Source organism: Octopus bimaculoides, chromosome 2 (assembly GCF_046866305.1).
Source record: "Octopus bimaculoides isolate indiv1 chromosome 2, ASM4686630v1, whole genome shotgun sequence".
Lineage (NCBI taxonomy): Eukaryota > Metazoa > Mollusca > Cephalopoda > Octopoda > Octopodidae > Octopus > Octopus bimaculoides.
This window is the reverse complement of record NC_142929.1, coordinates 85,208,826-85,232,174: the sequence shown is the minus strand read 5'-3', so window position 1 is coordinate 85,232,174 and position 23,349 is coordinate 85,208,826. Positions and strand designations below refer to the sequence as shown.

The window sequence follows — 23,349 nt, the reverse complement described above, 5'->3', positions numbered from 1 at the left end:
TCTCGCTCTCTCTCAGTTTTGTTACCCACTATATTTTTGCTTGCCCATACTATGTCTGTATCCTTGCTTTCCCATGTTGACTGTTAATTAGTGGCTTTTGCTGTTTGTGGATATGTTACATTGCCTTAGGCTATGAAATAGGGTATATATATATATATATATATATATATATATATATATATATATATATAGAGAGAGAGAGAGAGAGAGAGAGAGAGAGAGAGAGAGGAGAGAGAGAGAGAGAGAGAGAGAGAGAGAGAGAGAGAGAGAGAGAGAGAGAGTAAATCCAAAAAGAGAAGATCAAACATGAAAAAACAACAACGTGAGGACATAGTACTTGTAATGTATTAGCAAACACTCAGGAAAGAAAAGAAAGATGGTTTAATGTTTCGAGCAAAGCCCTTCAGAAATAGAGGAAAGTCCACAAGAAGGGAAGACGGAGGAAGAAAATCGCCAACAATTCACATGTAGTTACATTTTGATCTGCCTCTGTGAAACATTTGAAACAATAAAATTCTTATTCCTATAGAAAAAGGCCCTTAAAATTTTAATTAGTTTAAGAACTTTTATAAGAAGCTGACCCTTAGTGAAATATGGGCCCCAAATTATGTCACTTGAAAGGAAGAGTGTATCTGGTAAGCATAGAAAGTACTTATTTGTATCAAAGTCAGTGGGGTAGCTTCTATAGTGTCTCCCAACCTGCTAGAAATACCAGCTACATTTCTTTCAAATTACATCTTATCAAATAAGGATACATTCGACTCTTGTTACACCAAATGGTTGGATAGTCACCTCTGAAGCACTTTTGATCATACATCTACTTGATCAGTATTGATCTGAGGTAAAACACTTTTAGCAATAATTATATTATTCCAAAATTATGTCAGCTGGTTTAGCTGCATTTTCAGAGAGTTTGGGAAACAAGTAACTTCAAATATATGTTTCCTTTTTAGTTGTTAAGAATAATTTGAAGTGCTTGAACATATGTATTTCAAAAAATTTCAAATGTAATTTTGACCAGTTGAAAAGCATCTAAATGATTTATTTTAAAATCTGTACAGCATACAGAATTTTTTCAACATGTTCCTTGCTATCTTTCACTTTGTCAAAGTCAGATTTAACCCTTTGGCATTTAGTTATTTTAGTTGAATGTAATGCTTATTTATTCACATTGTTTTGAGTTGGTCACACATTATGTTATAGCTTTAAGATTTCAATGGTGTTTAAATATTTTTAGAATGATATTGTAGAATCAGTGTGCAAGGCCAAATCTGACCAGTTTGAACATAAAACAGATCAAATATTTGGGCCAGACATGGCTGGCTTAAATGCTAAAGGGTTAAAAGTTAAAATATGATTTTAAATATTTATAAGAACAGTATGATTCAAAAAGTGTGTAAATAAGAACACATTTAAAAAATTTAAATTAAAACAAATTACCTTCTATGGATACAAACTTGTTGAGTATAGATTTTCCACGAGAACTCTCCTTCCTCAGCCAGCCCATGTGTGTACATGTATCCATAGACAACAATGATTGACATGCTGGAAGCAAAATTCCTAACAAGGTAAATATGAGTGGAAAAAGGAAAAGTCATCTTTTAAAAATATAAACAAACCATATGAATATGTCAGCATATTTGACCCAATTGAATATACATAGCTGAGGACGTTACAGATGTTATCAAAAGACCTAGAGTTTTGTTCCAAAGTACTTTTCAAAATGAACTATGCCTTGGCATGAAGCTCTCTCTGAGTAATCCTTGTAGTATTCACAATAATTAAAACCATTATATGTATTTTGCTTTACATACTGATATATTTATTGCTCCTGTGATGGTATAGAATTGAACAGTAAATTCTTTTTCCATCTCCTCCGAGCATTCACACGTGATCAGAATAGTTACATATAATTTCTTTTGAGGGTTTTATTGCATTTTGTAGTGTTAGAGAGCAGGCCAAACAAATATACATGAATAGTGGCTGGATGCTGGCCATCAAAATATGTTAATATGCCTATGGGTCATACATGCCACAGTTTTGAGCTACATCTTCAGAGATTTCTTCTCAATTGGTATCAAAAAGAGAAAAATCTAAAATGAGGATTAATCATTTTTTACAATGAAGAACAATTACAAAAGAAAGGAGCAACAACTTTGTAATGTAATTCAAAAGGCAATGTAATTCTGATGACTGCACCAATGAATATAGAAATGGGACAAATGCATCCAATTGAAACATTCAAAGCCATTTTTTAGATCCTGCTGAAAGGAACAAGGACATTAGATGGAACAATCAAAATATTAAAATGAAAAATAAATTTATCAAGAAAAACCCCCCCCACAAAATCCAAAAGAGCAAAAGGACTTAGTATTCACCATCAGTGTGAAGAGTAATGTGAATATGTTATATTCACACTGCTCTTCTTTAACTACTTTCCTCTTATTTTCTCATTTTAACACTTAGTTGTCAAAATGTTTCAATTCCTATTTCTTAAGCTTATTATAGTCCTTTTATTTACCTCTTGATGTTAATTACTTTTGCTGTTGTTGTTGTCCTTCTTGTCATTGTCATCATCAACATTATCGTTGTTATTACTGTGATGCATATAGATGAGGACAACTATATGCTAATTACTCTAAGTGGATAGAACTTGTGGAAGAGGGAGGCCAAGAGACAAAGTAGTGGAGGCTGGTCTCAAGGTGCTGAGTTTCATGGAGGAGATGACAAAGAATCAAAATGATTAGTGATTTGCTGTGCCTGAGAACCTACCTTCCACATAAGAAATGATTTACTGTCCTGTCAAGCATTCCCCACATTTCATTCCCTTAACACTTAGTTTTTCATCGCTTCTCTACCCATGACACTACTTGGCAGCTGTAATCACTTGAGAGCTGTACTACTACCTCTTTCTTAGCATAACCAGTTACCTCCTCCCATCCCCCAAAACTACTTCTACACCTTATCTTCCATTCTGCACCCACACTGTTTTCACTGATCACCTCCTTTCTGAGCCTTCAATTATATTTATCCTCTGCCAAACTCCTCACACTATACACACTATAATTAGGAAGAGCATCCAGCCATAGAAACCATACCAAAGTTGACACTAGAACTTAGCACAGCCCTGAAGCTCACTGGATCCTGTCAAACCATGCCAGTATAGAAAACAAATGTTAATGATGATGCTAATGATAACGATATTACATGCCACATTAATTAGCAGGGATATTGTCTTGAGGTCTGGTGGCAGCAAGTCTCCTCATATCTCAAGAATTTCTAACAGAGTACAGGATTGCACTTTTCTGCAGGTTGACAAGGCGAGTTTCAATTTCAGTATTCTTCAGCCTCTTAGGCAGCAGTTTGGGCATTGTGCCAATTGTACCAATCAACACAGGAATAACAATCATTTCAATCTTCCACAATCCATTCATCTATGTAGCTAGGTCCTGATATTTCTCATTTTTTTTCAATTTCTTTGTCCTCAATAATCATATTTTGTTTTATTACTTGAATAAAGTTAGTCTTTATGGAGACACCCCATCAATTCTTATAATTCTTACTCTCTATCGGAGCTTCTGGTTTGTGTTCATACTTCTTTTCTGTTACTTTGAAACCACATACTCAGTTAACATCTCAGTCCACTCTTTTATGTACACAGTCATACCTGCACGTATATTGTTTACATGCTAACTTACTGTGTCCACTCATCTTCCTTCCCACAAAACCTGCATTAGCACACTCACTGAATTTTATATTTACTTTTATCAGATTTGTCATAACAGCTTGAATCTGAGCAGCTATATAAGTTCTTCAGTTTCTAGTTTCAGGCTTCTGTCTATCAACCACAACCAGTGTTCTTTACTTTCCAACATCTTCAAGCTGTTGCACACACACACACACACACACACACACACACACAAACATATATATGTATATGTAAAAGTGTCATCATCATCATCGTTTAACATCCACTTTCCATGCTAGCATGGGTTGGACAATTTGACAGAGGACTGGTGAACCAGATGGCTACACCAGGCTCCAACCTGATTTGGCTGAGTTTTTACAGCTAGATTCCCTTCCTAACGCCAACCACTCTGAGAATGTAGTGGCTACTTTTACATGCCACCGGCACGAAGGCCAGTCTGGCAGTACTGGCAATCGCTACGCTCAAAATGGTGTATTTTACATGCCACTTGCACAGCAGCCAGTCCAGCGGCACTGGCAACGACCTCGCGAGAATGTCTTTTCACACGACACTGTCACAAGTGCCAGTAAGGTGATGCTGGTAACGATCACGCTCAAATGGTACTATTTACCTGCCACTGGCACAGAAGCCAGACAGCTGCTCTGGCAATGATCACGCTCGGATGGTGCTCTTAGCGCTCTACTGGTACAGGTGCCATCATGATTTCGCTTTCACTTGCCCCAAAAGGTCTTCGCAAGCCGAGTTTAGTGTCCAATAAAGGAGAGGTTGGCAAGGGTGCCAGTGGTCAAATTTGGTTCGATTTCAATTTCACTTGCCTCAACAGGTCTTCGCAAGCAGAGTTTACATATAAGTGGGCTGGCTACACTTTTGGCAGAGGCCTCAGATTATGGTGGCACTTGGCTTGCTGGGACTTCTCATGCACAGCATATTTCCAAAGGTCTCGGTTACAAGTCATTGCCTCGGTGAGGCCTAATGTTTGAAGGTCGTACTTCACCACCTCATCCCAGGTCTTCCTGGGTCTGCCTCTTCCCTCAACCGCTAGGGTGTGGCACTTTTTCACACAGCTATTCTCATCCATTCTCGCCACATAACCATACCAGCGCAATCGTCTCTCTTGCACACCACAACTCATGCTTCTTAGGTTCAACTTTTCTCTCAAGGTACTTACACTCTGTTGAGTATGCACACTGACATTACACATCCATCTGGCTTTATTCCTTGCAAGCTTACGCATGTCCTCAGCAGTCACGGCCCATGTTTCACTGCCATGTAGCATGGCTGTTCGTACACATGCGTCATACTGTCTGCCTTTTACTCTGATCGAGAGGCCCTTTGTCACCAGCAGAGGTAAGAGCTCTCTAAACTTTACTCAGGCTATTCTTATTCTAGTAGCTACACTTTCAGCGCACCCTTCCCTACTACTAACTTGGTCACCTAGATAGCAGAAGCTATCAACTATGTCTAGTTTTTCTCCCTAGAATGTGGCAGAAGTTGTTTTCAGCACATTTTCAGTGTTTATTGCTCCTGAAAATTTGCCACATACAAAAACTAACTTCCTAGTTAGCCTTCTATTGATATTGCTGCACCTCTTATGTGTCCATAGCTTACAGTGGGTACATCTTATAGAGTTTCTACCTACGTCTTTTCTAGAGATCGGCCGGGCCATCTACCTGAAGGCATTTGTGTTTTGTCTACCTTCCTACTTATTAGGACTTTGGTTTTACCTAGGTTAACTCTAAGGCCCTTCGATTCTAGTCCTTGCTTCCACACCTGAAACTTCTCCTAGTTCTGATAGTGACTCAGCAATTAGCTCAAGGTCATCAGCATAGAAGAGCTCCCAGGGGCATCTTGACTTCAATTCCTCTGTTATTGCCTGGAGAACTATGATAAATAGGAGGGGGATGAGAACTGAACCTTGGTGGACCCCTACCTCTACCCAGAATTCTTCACTGTACTCGTTGCCAACCCTCACCTTACTGACAGTGTCTCTGTACATAGCTCGCACAGCTCTCACTAACCATTCTTCTATCCCTAGTTTCCGCATTGGATTAGGGGACCCTGTCAAAGGCTTTCTCCATGTCAACGAAAGCCAGGTACAGATGTTTATCTTTGGCTAGGTATTTCTCCTGCAGCTGTCATACCAGAAATATAGCATCACTGGTGCTTTTCCCTGGCATGAACCCAAACTGCAGCTCATCTAAACTGACTCTCTCCCTAATTAGTTGGGCTATGACCCTCTCCGTGACTTTCATTACCTGATCCAACAACATGATACCTCTGTAATTATTTGTATCTAAAGCATCACCTTTACCTTTGTAGCAATTGACTATGGTGCTGCTACACTAGTCATTGGATATGACTCCTTCGTGTATCACCCTGTTGACAATACGGGTGACTAGGCTATAGCCGACACTGCCAGATATTTTGAGCATCTCTGCAGTGATTCTTGATGGGCCGTGGGCTTTCCCTGTCTTCATACTCTTAATTGCTTTATCTACCATGGTACTGTCAACTTGGATAGCTGGTCCCTCTGTTGGGTCGACTTTCGGCAGACTCTCTTTTTCCCATTCATTCTCTTTATTGAGCAACCTTTCATAGTGGAGTCTCCAAACCTCTCTCTTTGCAGCCTCGTTTAGTGCACGTGTACCATCATCCATGCGAACACATTTCTCTCCCACATCACGATTCTCTCTCACACACTGTCTTGCAACATGAAATACCTCGAGTCTTTGGTCCTCACGGCACAGAACATTGGCAAACTTTTTCTTATCTGCTTCCCCTCTGGCTAAATAAACCTGTCGCTTAGCTTCCCTTCTGCCAGTCTGATACAATTCCCTGCTACCACCGTTCTTCCAGTCCTTCCAAGCCTGTTTCTTTTTTCTAATAGCTCTGTCAACAACATTGTTCCACCACCACGTTATTTTGGTTCGAGAGGAGACTTTGCACCATCCACAGATCTGGTCGGTGGCTCTCAGCAGGTTGTCCCGTAGAAACCTCTAGTTGTCTTCTACAGCGTGTGAAGCTATATCCCCTTCTATTTCAGCAAAGGCTTCGAGTAATAAGTCTCTAAATCTCTGTCCATTTGCAGGATCTTTAAGCTTCCAGACCCTTCTCCTCCATGCTGGTCGTCTTCTGGGCAACCACTTAGCCCTGATCCTGAAGTTACTAACTACTAGTCTATGTGGTAGCAAGCGTATTTATATTTATAACTTAACCTTATGTACTTTCTAAAATCTCTGATGAAGCCTAGAGAAACACTCAAGTACCTCAGTTTCATCTACTAATTACTTCAGTCCACTGGAGGGGGTAAAAGTAGAATGAGGTATTATTACCTCTTGGCTGAAACAGCTGTAAGATATTATCCCAATTGCTGTATGTTATATATTTTAATAATTACTGATATTTTTATAATTGTCCTTTTAGTAAATAAATAAATTGACATAATATAATGTCTAAAAGTTGATGAATACCACCTATTGATCCCCTCCATTTTCTTTTTGCTATATATATATATATATATATATATATATATATATATATATATTGATAGAAAAAGTAAACGACCAAATTATCCAGTCATATATGGTCCTTAAAAAATAAAGGTGTGAGTTACAACATCCATTGGAAGATTTTAGCCAAGTGTAAACCCTACACCAACGGCAGCGGAAAGTGCGGTCTTTGTGATTTGGAAAGATGGCTCATCTGGAAAGGCAGCTTAGACCCCGCCACATGTCTAAATTCAAGAGCTAAACTTTTCGGATCATGTCCACATGTGGCTAAATATTTGTTATGTTCTGGTCTCTCCAAGATCACTGATAGGACTTGCCTTCTATATTGTGTCTATGTACAAGCTTTTTATCTCTCTATACTTTTTACTTATATTTCTTATATATTTTTTATATGTTTTTACATATTTATAGGTTTATCGCTCATATATTTCTTATACATATTTTTTCTGTATTCTACCTTCCACCTTGCTTTTTTCCTGTGCGTATATAGATGTGTTCATGGAACCTTTTGTGCGCATTTGTGGATGTGTGTGGGTAGTGCATATATAGATGTGTGTGTGTGTGTGCATGCGAGAATGTGCGCATACAGAAGTGTTTTACACTTATGGCGTTTTTACACTTTTTCTGTATTTTGCCTTTATCCCTGTTTTTTCTTTTGCATGTGCGTATATAGACATGTGTATGAACCTTTTTTGCATGTGTGTGTGTGTGCAAGTGTGTTGTGCACATGTGCGTGTGTGTGAGCATGTATGCAGGTATATATATATTTTTTTTGGTGAATCTGTGGGTGAGCATAAGTGTGTTTCAAGTGAGGGTGGATGAGTATATACATATAGGCGCATGTATGCGGGTGTGCATGTGTATGTATGGACTGGTGTACTTATGCGAATACTATGGACATTTTTACTCCCTTACCTTTACTCCCTTCCCTCACTTAGCGGTCATTCTAATAGCTCTTTTGTCTTAATAACGGTCAATCACAAGGTAATTTCCATTTGTTTAATGGTCATTTCATAGCATTTTTCGATAGCCAGATAACTGAAGAGATAGCAGCATGGGTTTCTGCCCCGACATCTGAAACTTGGAGTTTTATTATGGCTACTGAATAATTGTTACATATCATTTACAGATATATATATAAAAGATTAGTTGAGTTAGAGGTTAAAATAACAGTCTAAGGGATAGAAGTATCCATTACACTACAGGTATATTACCAATATTTAACCATGGGCAAACATAATGTTCATATGTTATAGGTAAAAACAAGGATAAACATGGGTTTATCAAGAATCAAAATTTAAAGAAAATAAGAAATTGAGAATTACTGATGAACAACAATTAACTTACATCAATTATTATTTTGATTGGTGTTGAATGATTAATATCCTGAAGTCTAAACAACAAAGAAATCTGACATAAACTAATGCAAAAGTTACCCAAAGAAGTATGCATGTCAAATTTATGGGTTCCCATAGAGTCCACGGACATTATAAATAATATTTAATTATATCTTATGGATATGTTGAGGTGGTCCCATAAAAATACATGTAATGCTGAAACATATGTAACAATGTATCAATAAAAATATAGAATCTCAATCTATGAAATATTTCTCATTATTAATATATTTATCCTAAGCTACACAGAATATTACATAGATAACAATTCCATACAGTTAACTCAACATGTTAGGAATAATATACAGTAGCCAACAAATAGCATAAGAAATTTTATGAGCACACTGGTAGACATCTGCCATATACAAAATACAAAGACATATATATATATATATATATATATATATATATAAAGAAGACAGAAAATGTAGAAGTACTGATAAACAACAATTGACTTACATCAATTATTATTCATTAATTCAATGCAGATAGACTGCATCCCATCTAACAGCTGTTTTTGCTTCCAATGTGTATACGTGTGAGTGTAATATGTATACGAATGTGTACGAACATGATCACCCTACTTTATATGTACTAACATCACCTTACACATCTGTAACAAGCCAAATTGTATCCTTAGCAGATCTTTACAGAGTTGATGCAAACACACACTTGTGCATGTATATGTGTATCATAATCATCACCATCATTTACCATCCATTTTCAAGACAGAAGCTGACCAGCTAAAGGGATGTTCAGGCTCCATATCTATTTTGGCATGGTTTCTACAGCTCAATGCTCTTCCAGAAGCCAAACACTTTACAGAGTGTATTACATACTTTTACACAGCACCAATATGGGTGCTTTTTATGTGGTACAGCACTTATGAGCCTGCAACATTAGGGATGCTCAGCTGGAGAGGGTTGCAAGGGACAAACCTCTATACAAAGGCAGCCATGTTTTTACTTAACTTGGCATGTCTTTTCAAGCACAGTAAACTGCCAGGAGTTTTGTTCCCCTGTCGTCCCTTCCGTGAGTCCCAACATCTGATGATCCTTTTCTACCACTTTGTTTCATGTCTTCCTGGGTCTACCCCTTCCACATGTTCCTTCTACAATTAGATATTGGCACCTCTTGATGCAACTGCCTTCATTTATAAACAATACATGACTATACCAATGCAGTCTTCTCTCTTGAACACTACATCTGATGCCTCATATACCCAGTTTTTCTCTTAAATCACTTACACTCAGTCGTATATGCACACTGACATTAGCCATCCAGTGAAACATACTGGCATCATTTCTTTCAAGCCTTCATATATCCTCAGAAGTCAAAGCTTATGTCTCACTGCCATGTAGCATAGCTGTTTGTCCACAGGCATCATACAATCTGCCTTTCACTGTGATGGGGAGGCCCTTCATTACTAACAGAGGTTGTGACTCTCTGAACTTCACCTAGCCTATTCTTATTCTAGCAGCTGTTTTCAGAACAACCTTCCCAACTACTAACTCGTCACCTAAGTAACAGAAACTGTCTACTACTTCTAAAGATCCCACTGACATTTGAAGGAGTCTACTTTTTGTATATTCCTGGTGTTTAATGTACTTGCACATCTATCGTAGAGACTACTTTCTCTGTTAGTCTTCCAGTGATACTACTGCACCTCTTATGTGTCGATAGCTTGCACTGACTACACTCTATAGAGTTTCGCCTGACACCTTTTCTACACATCGAGCAGGGCCATCTTTCTGAAGGGATCTGTGATTTTTCTGTTTTCCTACTTATCAATATGTTGGTCTTTGCTAAATTAACTCTAAGACCCTTTGATTCTAGTCCATGCTTCCACACCTGAAATTTCTTCTCTAGTTCTGGCAGTGGTTCAGTAATAAGAAACAAGGTCATCAGCATAGAAGAGCTCCCAAGGGCAGCCAGTTTTAAATTCCTGAGTTAAAGCTTGGCGGACAATTAAAAATAAGAGGAGGCTAAGAACCAACCCCTGGTGGACTCCTACTTGTACACTAAACTCCTTCCGATACTCCCTGGCAACCCTCACCTTACTAACAGAATCCCTGTACAGCTTGTACAGCTCTCACCAACCACTCATCTATCCCTAATATATATGGTGTCCTCAATGAGGCCTATGATGAGGAGGGAGAGATAGAGACATATAACATAGAAGACAACTGAAAATTCCTATGGAGCAATCTACTAAGGGCAACAGACCAAATTTGTGGTTGGGGCAAAGCTTCTGCCAGACCAAGGGTGATGTGGTGGTGGAACAGTGATGCTGACAGGGCCATAAAAGAGAAGAGACAGATCTGGAAAGAGTTGAAAAAAGTGGGTGGTAGCAAAGAATCATATCAGAAGGCTAGACATCTGGCTAGGGTAGAAGCAGAAAATAAGAGGTTTACCAATGTCCTACAGCATGAAGATCAGGGACTTGGTGAGTTCTCGATTGCTAGACAGTGTGTCAGTGAGAATCAATATGTTGTGGGAGAGAAGTGTGTGCAGATGGATAATGGTATGCTTGCACTTAATGATGTGGACAAGAATGAGGTATGGAAAAGTTACTATATGAGACTGTTAAATTTAGAGAATGAATGAGATAAAGGGAGTCTCTCTCATGTGAACCCAACAGAGAGACCAGCTATCCTAGTGGACAGCAGTATGGTATTCATTACTAACAGAGGTTGTAACTCTCTGAATTCACCCAGCCTATTCTTATTCTAGCAGCTGTTTTCAGAACAGCCTTCCCAACTACTAACTTGTCACCTAAGTAACAGAAACTGTCTACTACTTCTAAAGATCCCACTGACATTTGAAGGAGTCTACTTTTTGTATATTCCTGGTGTTTAATGTACTTGCACATCTATCGTAAAGACTACTTTCTCTGTTAGTCTTCCAGTGATACCACTGCACCTCTTATGTGTCGATAGCTTGCACTGAGTACACTCTATGGAGTTTCACCTGACACCTTTTCTACATATCGAGCAGGGCTATCTTTCTGAAGGGATCTGTGATTTTTCTGTTTTCCTACTTATCAATACGTTGGTCTTTACTAAATTAACTCTAAGGCCCTTTGATTCTAGTCCATGCTTCCACACCTGAAATTTCTTCTCTAGTTCTGGTAGTGGTTCAGTAATAAGAAACAAGGTCATCAGCATATGAAAACCAGGAAAGCCCCCTAGTCACAGCTGAGATGCTCAAAATATCTGGTAAGGTAGGATACAGGCTAGTCACCCGCATAGTAAATCAGGTTATTCAGGAAGGTGTAATATTCAGTGATGCTTTAGATAGAAGCAATTATAGAGGCATCAAACTCCTGGACAAGGTAATGAAAATTATGGAGATAGAGGTACAGCCCAATTAATTAAGAGCAGAATTAGGCAAAATTAGACAAAAATGCAGTTCGGCTTCATCCAAGGAGAAGGACTACTGGTGCTATTTTCATAGTCAGGGAACTGCAAGAGAAGTACTTAGCTAAGAATGACCCATTATACTTAGCATTTAGGGTGGCAAGCTGGCAGAATCATTAGCATGCCGGGCAAAATGTTTATTGGTATTTTGTCTGCCATTGTGTTCTGAGTTCAAATTCCGCAAAAGTCAACTTTGCCTTTCATCCTTTCAAGGTCAATTAAATAAGTACCAGTTATGTACTGGGGTCGATGTAATCGACTTAATCTCTTTGTCCTTGTTTGTCTCTTCTATGTTTAGTCCCCTGTGGGCAATAAAGAAATAATTATACTTAGCATTTGATGATCTAGGGAAAGCCTTTGATAGAGTACCCTGTTGTGTGTTATGGTGGGCTCTGAGGAGGCTAGGGATAGACGATTAGCTGGTGAAAGCTGTACAGGCCATGTACAAAGATGCTGTTAGTAAGGTGAGAGTTAACCACAAGTACAGTGAAGAATTTGGTGTACAGGATGGGATTCATCAGGGCTCAGTCCTTAGTCCCCTCCTTTTCATCAGTGTCCTCCAGAACATAACAGAGGAATTCAAAACTGGCAGCCGCTGGGAACTACTATATGTTGATTATCTTGCCCTCATAGCAGATTCCATATCAGAGCTGGAAGAGAAATTCCAGGTATGAAAGCAAAACATGGAATCTCAAAGCCTTAAGTTTAACTTAGCAAAGACTAAGATTCTAGTATACAAGAAAACTAACAGGACCCTACCCACTTCAGGTAAGTGGCCCTGTTCAATTTGTAGGAAAGGTGTAGGCAGGAACTCCATACAGTGTACCCAGTGCAAGCTATAGGCACACAAGAGGTGCAGTGGATTAATAGGAAGGTTGTCAAAGAAGACAGCTTTTGTATGTGGAAGATGCACAAGATCCATAAAAACATTAGTGACTCAGGACATTGATTCTCTCAATTGCCATGGTGACTCATCAGAGGTAGAGGATAATTTCTGCTACCTAGAGGAGCAAATTAGTAGAGGGGAAGATGCAGGGAAAGTGTGATAGCTAGAATAAGAATAGGATAGAGGAAATTCAGAGAAATGTTACCTCTGTTGGCCACAAAAGGTTTCTCTCTCTAAGTGAAATGAAGATTGTATGATGCAAGCATACAGACAGTAATCTTACATGGTAGTGAGACATGGGCCTTGAATGCAGAGGACATGAGAAGGTTAGAGAGGAATGAGGCTTGTTTGCTCCACTAGATGTGTAATGCAGGTGTATATGTTCAACAGAGTGCTAGTGTTTTGAGAGAAAAGCTAGACATAAGAAGAATTAGTTGCTGTGTGCAAGAGAGAAGACTGTGATGGTTTGGTCATGTGATGTGGGTAGATGCAGACACCTCCATAAAGAAGTGCTGATCTTCAAATTATATGGAACATGTGGAAGTGGGAGATTCAGGAAGACATGGGATGAAGAACACTGAACTTTTCAGGCAAGATGACACACGATTCCTGGCACCCTGCTGTACTCAAAAAGACCAGTACACTGCAGTAGAAGAATTGAGGCCGGTCCCTCTTGTGGTGAAAATACTTGTGGTGGTGCTACATAAAAGCACTCATGCGGTGCCATGTAAAAGTGCCTGTGTAGTGCCACATAAAAGCATCTATGCAGTCCTATGCAAAAGCATCTACCACACTCTATAAAATAGTTGGGTGTTAGGAAGGTCATCCAGCCATAGAAACCACACCAAATCAGACGCAAGCTTAGTGGGGCTCCCCAGCTTGCCAGCTCTGGTCGAACTGTCCAACCCATGCCAGAAAGGACAACAGATGTTGAATGATGATGATGATGATATATATATATATATATATATATAAAAGGCTTAGATTTAGAGTCAAAATTGAATATGGTACTTATGTTTAGGCACCAGAATATAATATGGTATGGTATTATACAAAAACCATTCCAAAAACGAGGTGATCAAAAAAATCAAAATAAGCAACATGGATTTTAAAGATGATTGCAGTACGCACGTTTCATGCTACTCCATTTATTTAAGTAATGCGAGCATTACATTAAATACAATATGTAGAGCAATCTTCAGCTGCACGAAAAATGCAGAAAATTACAGTAGAATAGACATATTATAATTGTGGCAACATTTCAAATCCAAGTGGCAAGAAGAATACATAAAAATCCATCTTGACATAGCCAAGGCTATCAGGCTAGTAATTGGTTCTAGGCAGAAATTCTAACTGTCTCTGATTTTATTGTCTCTTATCTAGTAGTTATAGTATAAGGGACAATCACTTCTAAGGAAAGGGAAGGTGTAAGCATTATGCATGGACATGGCTATGAAGGATATGGTTATAAAGGTTTCTCTGGTCAGAGTGGCAACACTATTATAGGCTGGGTTTTTTTTACTACTATCAAAATGTTGAGGAATTAAACCCTAAGCATATAGGTCAAACAGGGCTTTTTCTTTAGTCTGAATAGAGCATCAGTATTGTTTTACAGATATCAATATTAGTTTATACAAAAAATCATGAAGTAATGTCAGTACTGAATTCAGAGGCTATAGATAAGGTGTAAAGTCTAACGATATTATATATATTGGACTCAGGAAAACTATTTTGAATTATTTTTTAAATGATTTTAAAATTTAAGCTGATATATATAATAATACTATTTTGAAGACACATAAAAGGTAAGCTTTAATTTTATAATGTGAAGAAGAAGTAGTATAGGATTTGCATAGTTTATAATAATGGGTTTATTAAGGTTTAAGGGACAAAAAAAGAAAAAGGATATTAGGAATTAACAAGGACATCCAATACAGAAACATGATAATTGATTAATAGTTTCATTAGTCATGAATTTGTTTTAAGACTAACATGGGTTAATTAAAGAATATTAATTGAATAAGGATTAGATTTATTTTGGGCATAAGGATTAGATTTATTTAAGTTAAAAATACAAAATAAACAAGACACTATCACTGCAAGCCCTGAAATAATGTAATAATAATAATGATCCTTTTAAAGTCAAGCATTAAATAAAATAAAACTTAAATTAGGGGAACTAATTAAAAACCATTTAGAACTTATGAAAATTTCCTGTTCTTATAAGCTATATAGGGTTAAGATACATATTAAGAACTAACAGCATTAGCAGAAGTGGGGTGAAAAAATATCTTCTATGGAGTAAAGTTGAAATCTTATTTATCACAAGTAGATTATATGTTAAGGTGAGAGATCAGGAATATATGTTATAAAGGTTCAATTTCCAATTTAAAATATGTGCTAATTAATAGCCCTAGATAACCCTGGTAGAAGTTAAAATACTATATTTTGATAATTTTAACTACTTTTTAAACTACTTTTTAAAAAATTTAAAAGTGCGAGTAGAGCAGTGTACACACGATACCCTGAGGTCTAATCTATTATTGATTAGATTAGGATTTTTTCTAAGTTTAAAAATTTCATATATTTCCATAGAACATAATTCACATCCATATCTACTATTTCTATAAGGTTGAACTTTTCTTATAATTTCCGATTTAAGGCTAAAATTAATACCATTATCTTTTAACTCCCAAATTTTACTTGCTAATGTCGTACTATTTGCCTTATGTCTTAGTCTAAAAGAAGACCTATGGTTATATATTCTCTGTTTCACATTAATACTACATCCTATGTAAATATAATTCTCGGTTATTGTACTAATAATGCATCTGTACACTACGTTACGGGTGCAACAATTTCCTAATAACGGACAATGGGACTTATTTCTGAAGTTGCACCTAGTGGTGCTATCAACCCCACCTATATTATTTCTAATATCTCTATTATTATTATTACAATTATTTACACTAATATTATTTATCAATTCATCAATTCTACTATTAGGTATATATTGATCATTTTCATCATTATTTAACTCGTTTCCTGATGTGCTATCAGTTAGAATTATTCCTCCAACATTAGGCATATTGATATTATATGAACTAGGTCCCTGATTCCTATAATTTTCATTGGAGTTGAGCCTATCATCAACTTCAGTTAAAACCTCAACATCATTACTGCTGCATTCTATTTGTTGGTTAAAATTATGGTTGGCAGGACTAAGCATATTATTATTATCCTCATAATTTCTATTGTCATTGTTATTTTCACTTCTATTTATATAATTATTAGCAGTATTATTATTGGTATTTGTTAGATTATTATTTGTATTCATATAACCATATCCACTATTCTTAACTTCATTTATTCTAGCTGACCTGATGTTCTTTTTGTTTAACCTAGCTATGATTGAACCTACATTAGGAAGGGTAGAGTAAGAAACTCTGACTGTATGACAAGAAAAAATTCTACTATATCTGTGGGAAGAAGGGAAATTTTTTTGTAAAATATTCATAATTTTTTTGTAAATATTTGTGGATATTGCACAGTTGAAAGGGATATTTAACCAGATAGAGTTTTTTTTTTTCTCTTAAATTTATTGTGTGGGTGAGTATGGGGTATACTTTGATTACTATTACATCCCAGAACAATATTATTATCATGATTGGTAGTTCTTTTTGTTGTGGGACACTTTTTATTTATATCATTAGTTTCGCCATTACTATCTACTAACACTGGTTTATTACTAGTGTTAGCATGTAGTCTACTATTAAAATGTACTTTATTATTTTTCTTATTAGTTAAATTTTTAGGCATATAGGGTTGCTTTTTATTTGGTCCATTATTATAACTACTTAAGTTATTAGGCTTGTTATAACATCTATGATTATTATTATTATTATTATCATTATTATTGTTATTATTATCAACTTTGTCAAAGGCTTTTGCAAAGTCGAGATATATCACATCAACATTTGAATGGTCAAGTAGCTGCTTCAGGACCCAGTCATAATGCTGCAAGAGCTGCGTGAGGCAGCTTCTACCTGGACAGAAACTATGCTGGGTCTCATTCAGCAAGTCATTTTCTTCTAGGAACGCAATCAATCTCCTTCTGACAATTCGTTCCATGACTTTGCTAATACTTGAAGTCATAGTGATGGGCCTGTAGTTCCCAGCATCTGCTCTGCTTCCACCTTCATGGATAGGACATATGGTGCCTTCCTTCAGCTTTTTGGGAAGTTTACCACTAGCAAGGAAACTCTGGAAGAGTATCCGAAGTGGTCCCGCTAATTCTTGTTTACACGACTTTAAGAGGACAGCTGGGACACCATTGGGGCCAGTTGCCGAATTTGAGCTCATTTCGCTTATGGCAGCTATTATATCTTCCTCTTCAATGTCAATGTAGGTAATGGATGCAGTCTTTTTCTGCTGAGTGATATTGTCAAAGAAATCAGCTGGGTTCTTTATCTGCATGCGACTCAGAGGAGAAGTGAAGACACTCTTGAATTGTGCATTGAGCACTTCACTTATCCATGTGGGGTCCGCAGTCAGTGAGCCATTAGGCAGGAATAGGGGTCCTATTTTATACTGTGCCGTAGCAGTCTCTTTTGCAAATCTATAGAAAGCTTTGGGGTTTGTTTTTATGCTTTCTACTGCTCTCTTCTCCTTCTCTGCTCTCTCCTTTTCATGGGAGAGTTTGATCTTGTTTTCTATTTCTAACAGTGTTAATTTGAATTTAGCCCTTTTCCTATCCTCCAGTTCTCTATTTAACTGGTTTGAGACCTTTGTTCTGTGTCTCATAAGGATTTTCCTGTTTCTGGGAATTCTAGTGGCATGTTTGCTGGTCTTTCTTTTTGGCGCGTATTTGGCGATATGTCTTGTATGGTTGACATAAAATGACTTAGTAAGAAGTCATTGTCTTGTATAGAAAGGCTGTCATGCCAGTTTTCATTTCGAATCTCTTTGCTAGTTGACTTCCAGTCCGCCCTGTGGAAATTCAGGTTGGATACGGCTTGAGTCCTCCTGATGGGGTGGGTGTCAGTGGGTTGTCTACGACCATACATAGTTAATTCTATAATGTTATGATCTGAGAGAGATGTAGGTGTTACTTTCACATTATGGATTAGGGTCACATTGTTTGTGAAGCAGAGATCTAAAATATTGCTTCCCCTGGTTGGTTGGAGTATCACTTTTTCCATGAACAGCATGCTGGAGAGTTCTAACAAAGATTTTGCCTGGCTTTGTTCATGCAGTGACATCCCAGAGAGGATGTGACCTTCAGGCCATTTAACATTTGGGAGGTTAAAGTCGCCTAGGAAAAGTATATTGATGTGTTGGTCCAGATTTGTCAAGACTTCTTTTATGCGTCTGAGGCTGTCCTTAAATTTACCCTCCTGCTTTGCGGTATTTGGTGGACGGTATGTTGAGCATACAACTACATCAATTTGTTTTATGTGTACTATTAAAGTATCACAGACAGAGTTTGAGTATGATAGGAGTAGTAGGGGTGTGACATCTTCTCGGATGTACATTGCAACTCCTCCATGACTTCTATCCCTTCTGTCTGTTCGGAGTACGGCATACTCTGGTATGTTTATCTCCGCATCTGCTATTTATATATATATATATATATATATATATATATATATATATATATATATATATATACATACATACATACATATACACATATATATATGAACATATATATATATCTATACATATGTATACATATATATATATATATATATATATATATATATATATATATATATATATATATATATATAATCTAAGAGAGTTAGAGGTTGATGATTCAACCCACTAAGGGATAGTATCTATCCAATATACCGCTGGGAGGATACCCAATTATTGTCACACTAGTGTTATACCAAGAGCAATAAGTGGGTGCGGGTAAAAGGGGCTAATTTTACGGTAAATTTATATAGCAATGAGAAAATGAAGGAGAATATGCAGTATCCATTGACTTGCAGACAATGTATTCTGTTAAACAGATTAATCAACAGAATACATTGTGTGCAAGTCGATGGATACCGTATATTCTCCTCTATTTTCTTATTGCTATATATACATACATGCATATATATATATATATATATATATATATATATATATATATATATATATACTAGCAGCATAACCCGACGTTGTCCGGATGTGACTTATTACACCATCTATGATAAGTTTTGCGAAGTGAAAATCAACTAAAAAAGAAAGCCTTAAAACAAAAAAAAGCCTATGATGTAAATATGTTCATAATTCAAAAGATGATGAAATTAATAGGGAAAGTCAGAAGGCTATGTTGCATAACATTATTAAGTCTATGTAAATTTAATCTGTCTAATTGGTTATACAAATGCTTGTGCAAAACAACTTTTTGTGCTGCCTTAATTATACATAGCAGGGTAATCCCTTTTCACAGGGGATAGGACATCAATTTGTGATGAAGCAATTGCTGGCGATCTGTTGCTATACAGTTCTGCCAGAATTCTATGAGATTGGGCAGTAAATGTTGATGCACCATTTTGCATTATGTTCAAAGTAGCTTCTGGAATGTAGTGAATTGCTGCAGTCTGTTGCTGTCTTTTTAAACCGGTTGCTTTCTTTCCCCAGCAAGCTCTCTTTTTGTAATGAAGTTCACTGATTTTCTGTTGTTCATAAGCTCCGTAGTTTGTATATTTACAAAACATTGATGAACATGAGATATATTGTAGTGAATGCTTGTGTGTACGTGCACGTGTATGCAATTGAGAGAGCGAGAGAAAATAGGGAGAGAGGAAAAGAGAGAGAGAGGGGAGAAAGGAATAGAGAACGGGAGCAATGAAGAGAGAGAAAGAGAGGAAGGGAGAACGGAAGACAGTTATAAAATAGCAATGCATGCGCGTGTTTATATAAGAAACACATAGAAACTAAATCTTATATCTATAATGTTGATGTGTGCATGTGTTTCTGTGTATGTTGTTGTCACAGATCATATATGTGTGGTTGTGTGTGTTTTTACGTTTCTCTGTTATGAAAAATGTGTTAGAGGTAGAGGGGTAGAAGAAAGCTATTAAATGGGAGAGAAGAAGAACGAAGTAAGAGTGAAAAGGTAGAAGGAAAGAATAGTCTTAAAGCGAGTTAATCTATGACTTTGTATGTATCACTTTCTCTCTCTCTCTCTCTCTCTCTCTCCCTCTTTTACTGTTACCCTCAATATTATACGTTGAGCGCATGATCGATGTGTAAGAACGCCGGTACAGGTAGAAGGGAAGAAATATTAAAGTTGCTAGAAACAAGAGCCAAATCTCCCTTAAATCACACAAAGTAAACAGAATTTTAAAAATTTAATTACTGCACTGGAAAGTTCACATCGAGAAAATTGCATTGATGTAAAAATTATTATGAAGAAGTGGAAAATGTTGATTTCTATAAACTTTTAAAAAGGCTTCACACAAATACACAACTTCAGCTTTATATATTAAGATGGGCAACACACACACACACACTAAATAAAAAAAAATGACTGGTATTTGTATGTATTTGAGTATTAATGTGTATTGTGTCTCTCTCTATATATATGGTAGTAAGTAAATGCGTTTTAAGAAAGATATTCTAAAAATTCAGTTTGCAGGGAATAAATGTTTGACTGTTGATTGTATTTGAAAGAGAGTGACAGGTATTTGTATGTATGTGTTTATTTATATGTATGTGTGTATTTGTACGTATGTATGTATGAGTGTGTATTCAAAAACATCTATATTTAAACTTTAAAGTTGGTTTTCACGCTCAACCCTGTTCTGCAGAATCAGTGTCGCGACGGGACATTTGTGCCCATCTCAATGTTCTGAGTTTAAATTCCACCGACGTCGACTTTGCCTTTCATCCTTTTGGTGGGTAAAAAATAAGTATCAGTTGAACACAGAGGTCGATATAATCGACTATTGTCCACCTGCCCGAATCCGCCCTTGTGGCAAAAATGGAAAATAATAATAATAATAATAATAATAATAACACAGGGGATGTTTAACATGTTTAACACCGGGGATGTTTAACATGTGAGAACGATAAATCACTGCTCTGAAACTTATCCAAAAACATCGGAAATAAAGACATCGCATGAAGCCAAAAAATAGCTGACAAAGGGTTGGACTATATCCGAGTAAGTAATACTCATTGAAATTTATTTCTATTTTTCCAAATATAATGATGTATTTTAACTTTATACCTCCACTACCCGCACAACGATCGTAAACACATGTGTTACATCAAAATCAGACCATCTTCGAACCCAAAAACACCATGTACAAAAAAATTACAAACAGATTAAATAACACCGGTATTATTCCACCCAAGAATAACAACCGAGAAGTGCGTACTGTAAGCTTGTTACAAAAAAAGTACGAAGATCTGAACGTGCAAAACAATCTGACAACAGAAATGAACGAACCGGTACCCTACGAAAACGATGACCGTCAAAATAAAGAGCCGGACGTTGTTCCTCATGTCCCGTAAACAAAACCAAAACGGCATAAATGGACACGTGAGGAATACATTTTGATCCTACACCTGCCAGGAATGCATAAAAAGCTGGCAGAAAACTTTAACAACATACTAGCAGAGCCAGAGACAATGCCTGAATGGCTCACGAAAGGGAAAACCATCTTAATCCCCAAATCCACGGAAATGGAGAAACCACAAAACTATAGACCTATAACCTGTCTCCCTACGATCTACAAAGCCTTTACTGCAATAATATCGCAGAGATTAAGTAAGCACCTGGAAAATAACAACCTGTTTCCAGAAGAGCAGAAGGGATGCTGCAAGGGTTCATACGGCTGTAAAGATCAATTATTGATCAATAAAGCCATAACTGAAGACAGCCGCAGAAAGAAGAAAGGCCTCAGTATGGCCTGGGTGGACTACCAAAAGGCTTTCGACAGTGTTCCCCACACGTGGATTCTGGAAACACTAGCCATAAACAAGGTGGCACCAATTATTATAAAATACACAAGGCACTCAATGAACAAATGGCAGATAGTGCTACAGCTCCAAACAAAAGAGGGACTTCTGAAAACGAAAGCCATCCCCATTAGAAGAGGAATATTCCAGGGAGACACGCTCTCTCCACTCCTGTTCTGCCTGGCACTCACACCTTTAACTGAATTGCTAAATAGAACTGGATGCGGTTACAAATGCTACGGAAAAACAGTCAGCCACCTTCTATATCGGGATGACCTAAAATTATATGCTAAAAACGACAGAGAGCTAGAAACATTACTACAAACAGTACACGGCTTTACCAAGGAAATAGATATGAAATTCAGATTAGAAAAATGTGCCAAAGCAACCCTGAAAAGAGGAAAATTAGTTAAAAGTAGCAATATAACACTAGATAAAGCCAATGAAATAAGAGAACTAGACGAAAGCCAACCATACAAGTATTTAGGAGTCAATGAACTAGATAGGATACAACATACACAAATGAAAGACAAAATAAAGAAAGAGTACTATAGACGAGTTAGATCAATACTAAAAACAGAGCTCAATGCTAAAAAAAAGATAATGGGTATCAACACTTTAGCTGTCCCAGTTATAAGCTACAGCTACAACATCCTTAACTGGACACTAAACGAACTATCTAAAATAGACAGGAAAACAAGAAAAATAATGACACGATATAGGATGCACCACCCACAATCTAACATAGAAAGGCTATATATACAATGCACAGAAGGTGGCAGGGGTCTTATACAGCTAGAAAACTATTATAAAATAACCACCATAGGACTGCAAAAATACCTACTCCAGAAGCAAGGAAAACTAATACAAATAGCCACAAAACACGAGCAAAAAAAAAACTGTTTTCAGTATTTAAGGAAGCTGACAAATACAAACAAGAAATCAATCTACCTAACAAATACAAAGAAGAAGAAGAAGAAGAAGAAGAAGAAGAAGAGGAAGAAGAAGAAGAAGAAGAAGAAGAAGAAGAAGAAGAAGAAGAAGAAGAAGAAGAAGAAGCTGAAGAAGAAACAACAACAAAAGCTATAAAACAAATGAAATCCAAACTAAAACTAAAACAGCAACGGACCATGATAAAACGATGGCAAGAAAAGCTCCTACATGGTAAATACTGGGCTAAACTAAATGCAAAAGAAATAGACAGAGAAAAATCCCAGCAATGGTTGAGAAGCTCAGGACTCAAAGCAGAGACTGAAGGATTTTTAATTGCTGCACAAGACCAAAGCCTCCCCACCAGAAATTACCAAAAACACATAATGAAAAAAAACATAACAAGTAACTGTAGAATATGTGGAGATGGACAAGAAACAATAAATCATATTATCTCTGGCTGCCCAGTCCTGGCTAAGAAGGAATATATTCACAGACACGACAGAGATGGGACCTATATACACTGGAAGCTATG

The 23,349-nt window shown here is 37.0% G+C and overlaps 1 protein-coding gene across 1 annotated transcript in view; it reads right to left on the bottom strand.

Moving 5' to 3' along the window:
- Positions 1-23,349, bottom strand: part of LOC106882591 (uncharacterized) — a 342,852-nt gene that overhangs the window by 284,661 nt on the left and 34,842 nt on the right. The window contains exon 2 of the mRNA XM_089347102.1: positions 1,441-1,545. Coding sequence (XP_089203228.1) covers positions 1,441-1,545 — 105 coding nt within the window. The remainder of the gene's footprint in view (positions 1-1,440; positions 1,546-23,349) is intronic.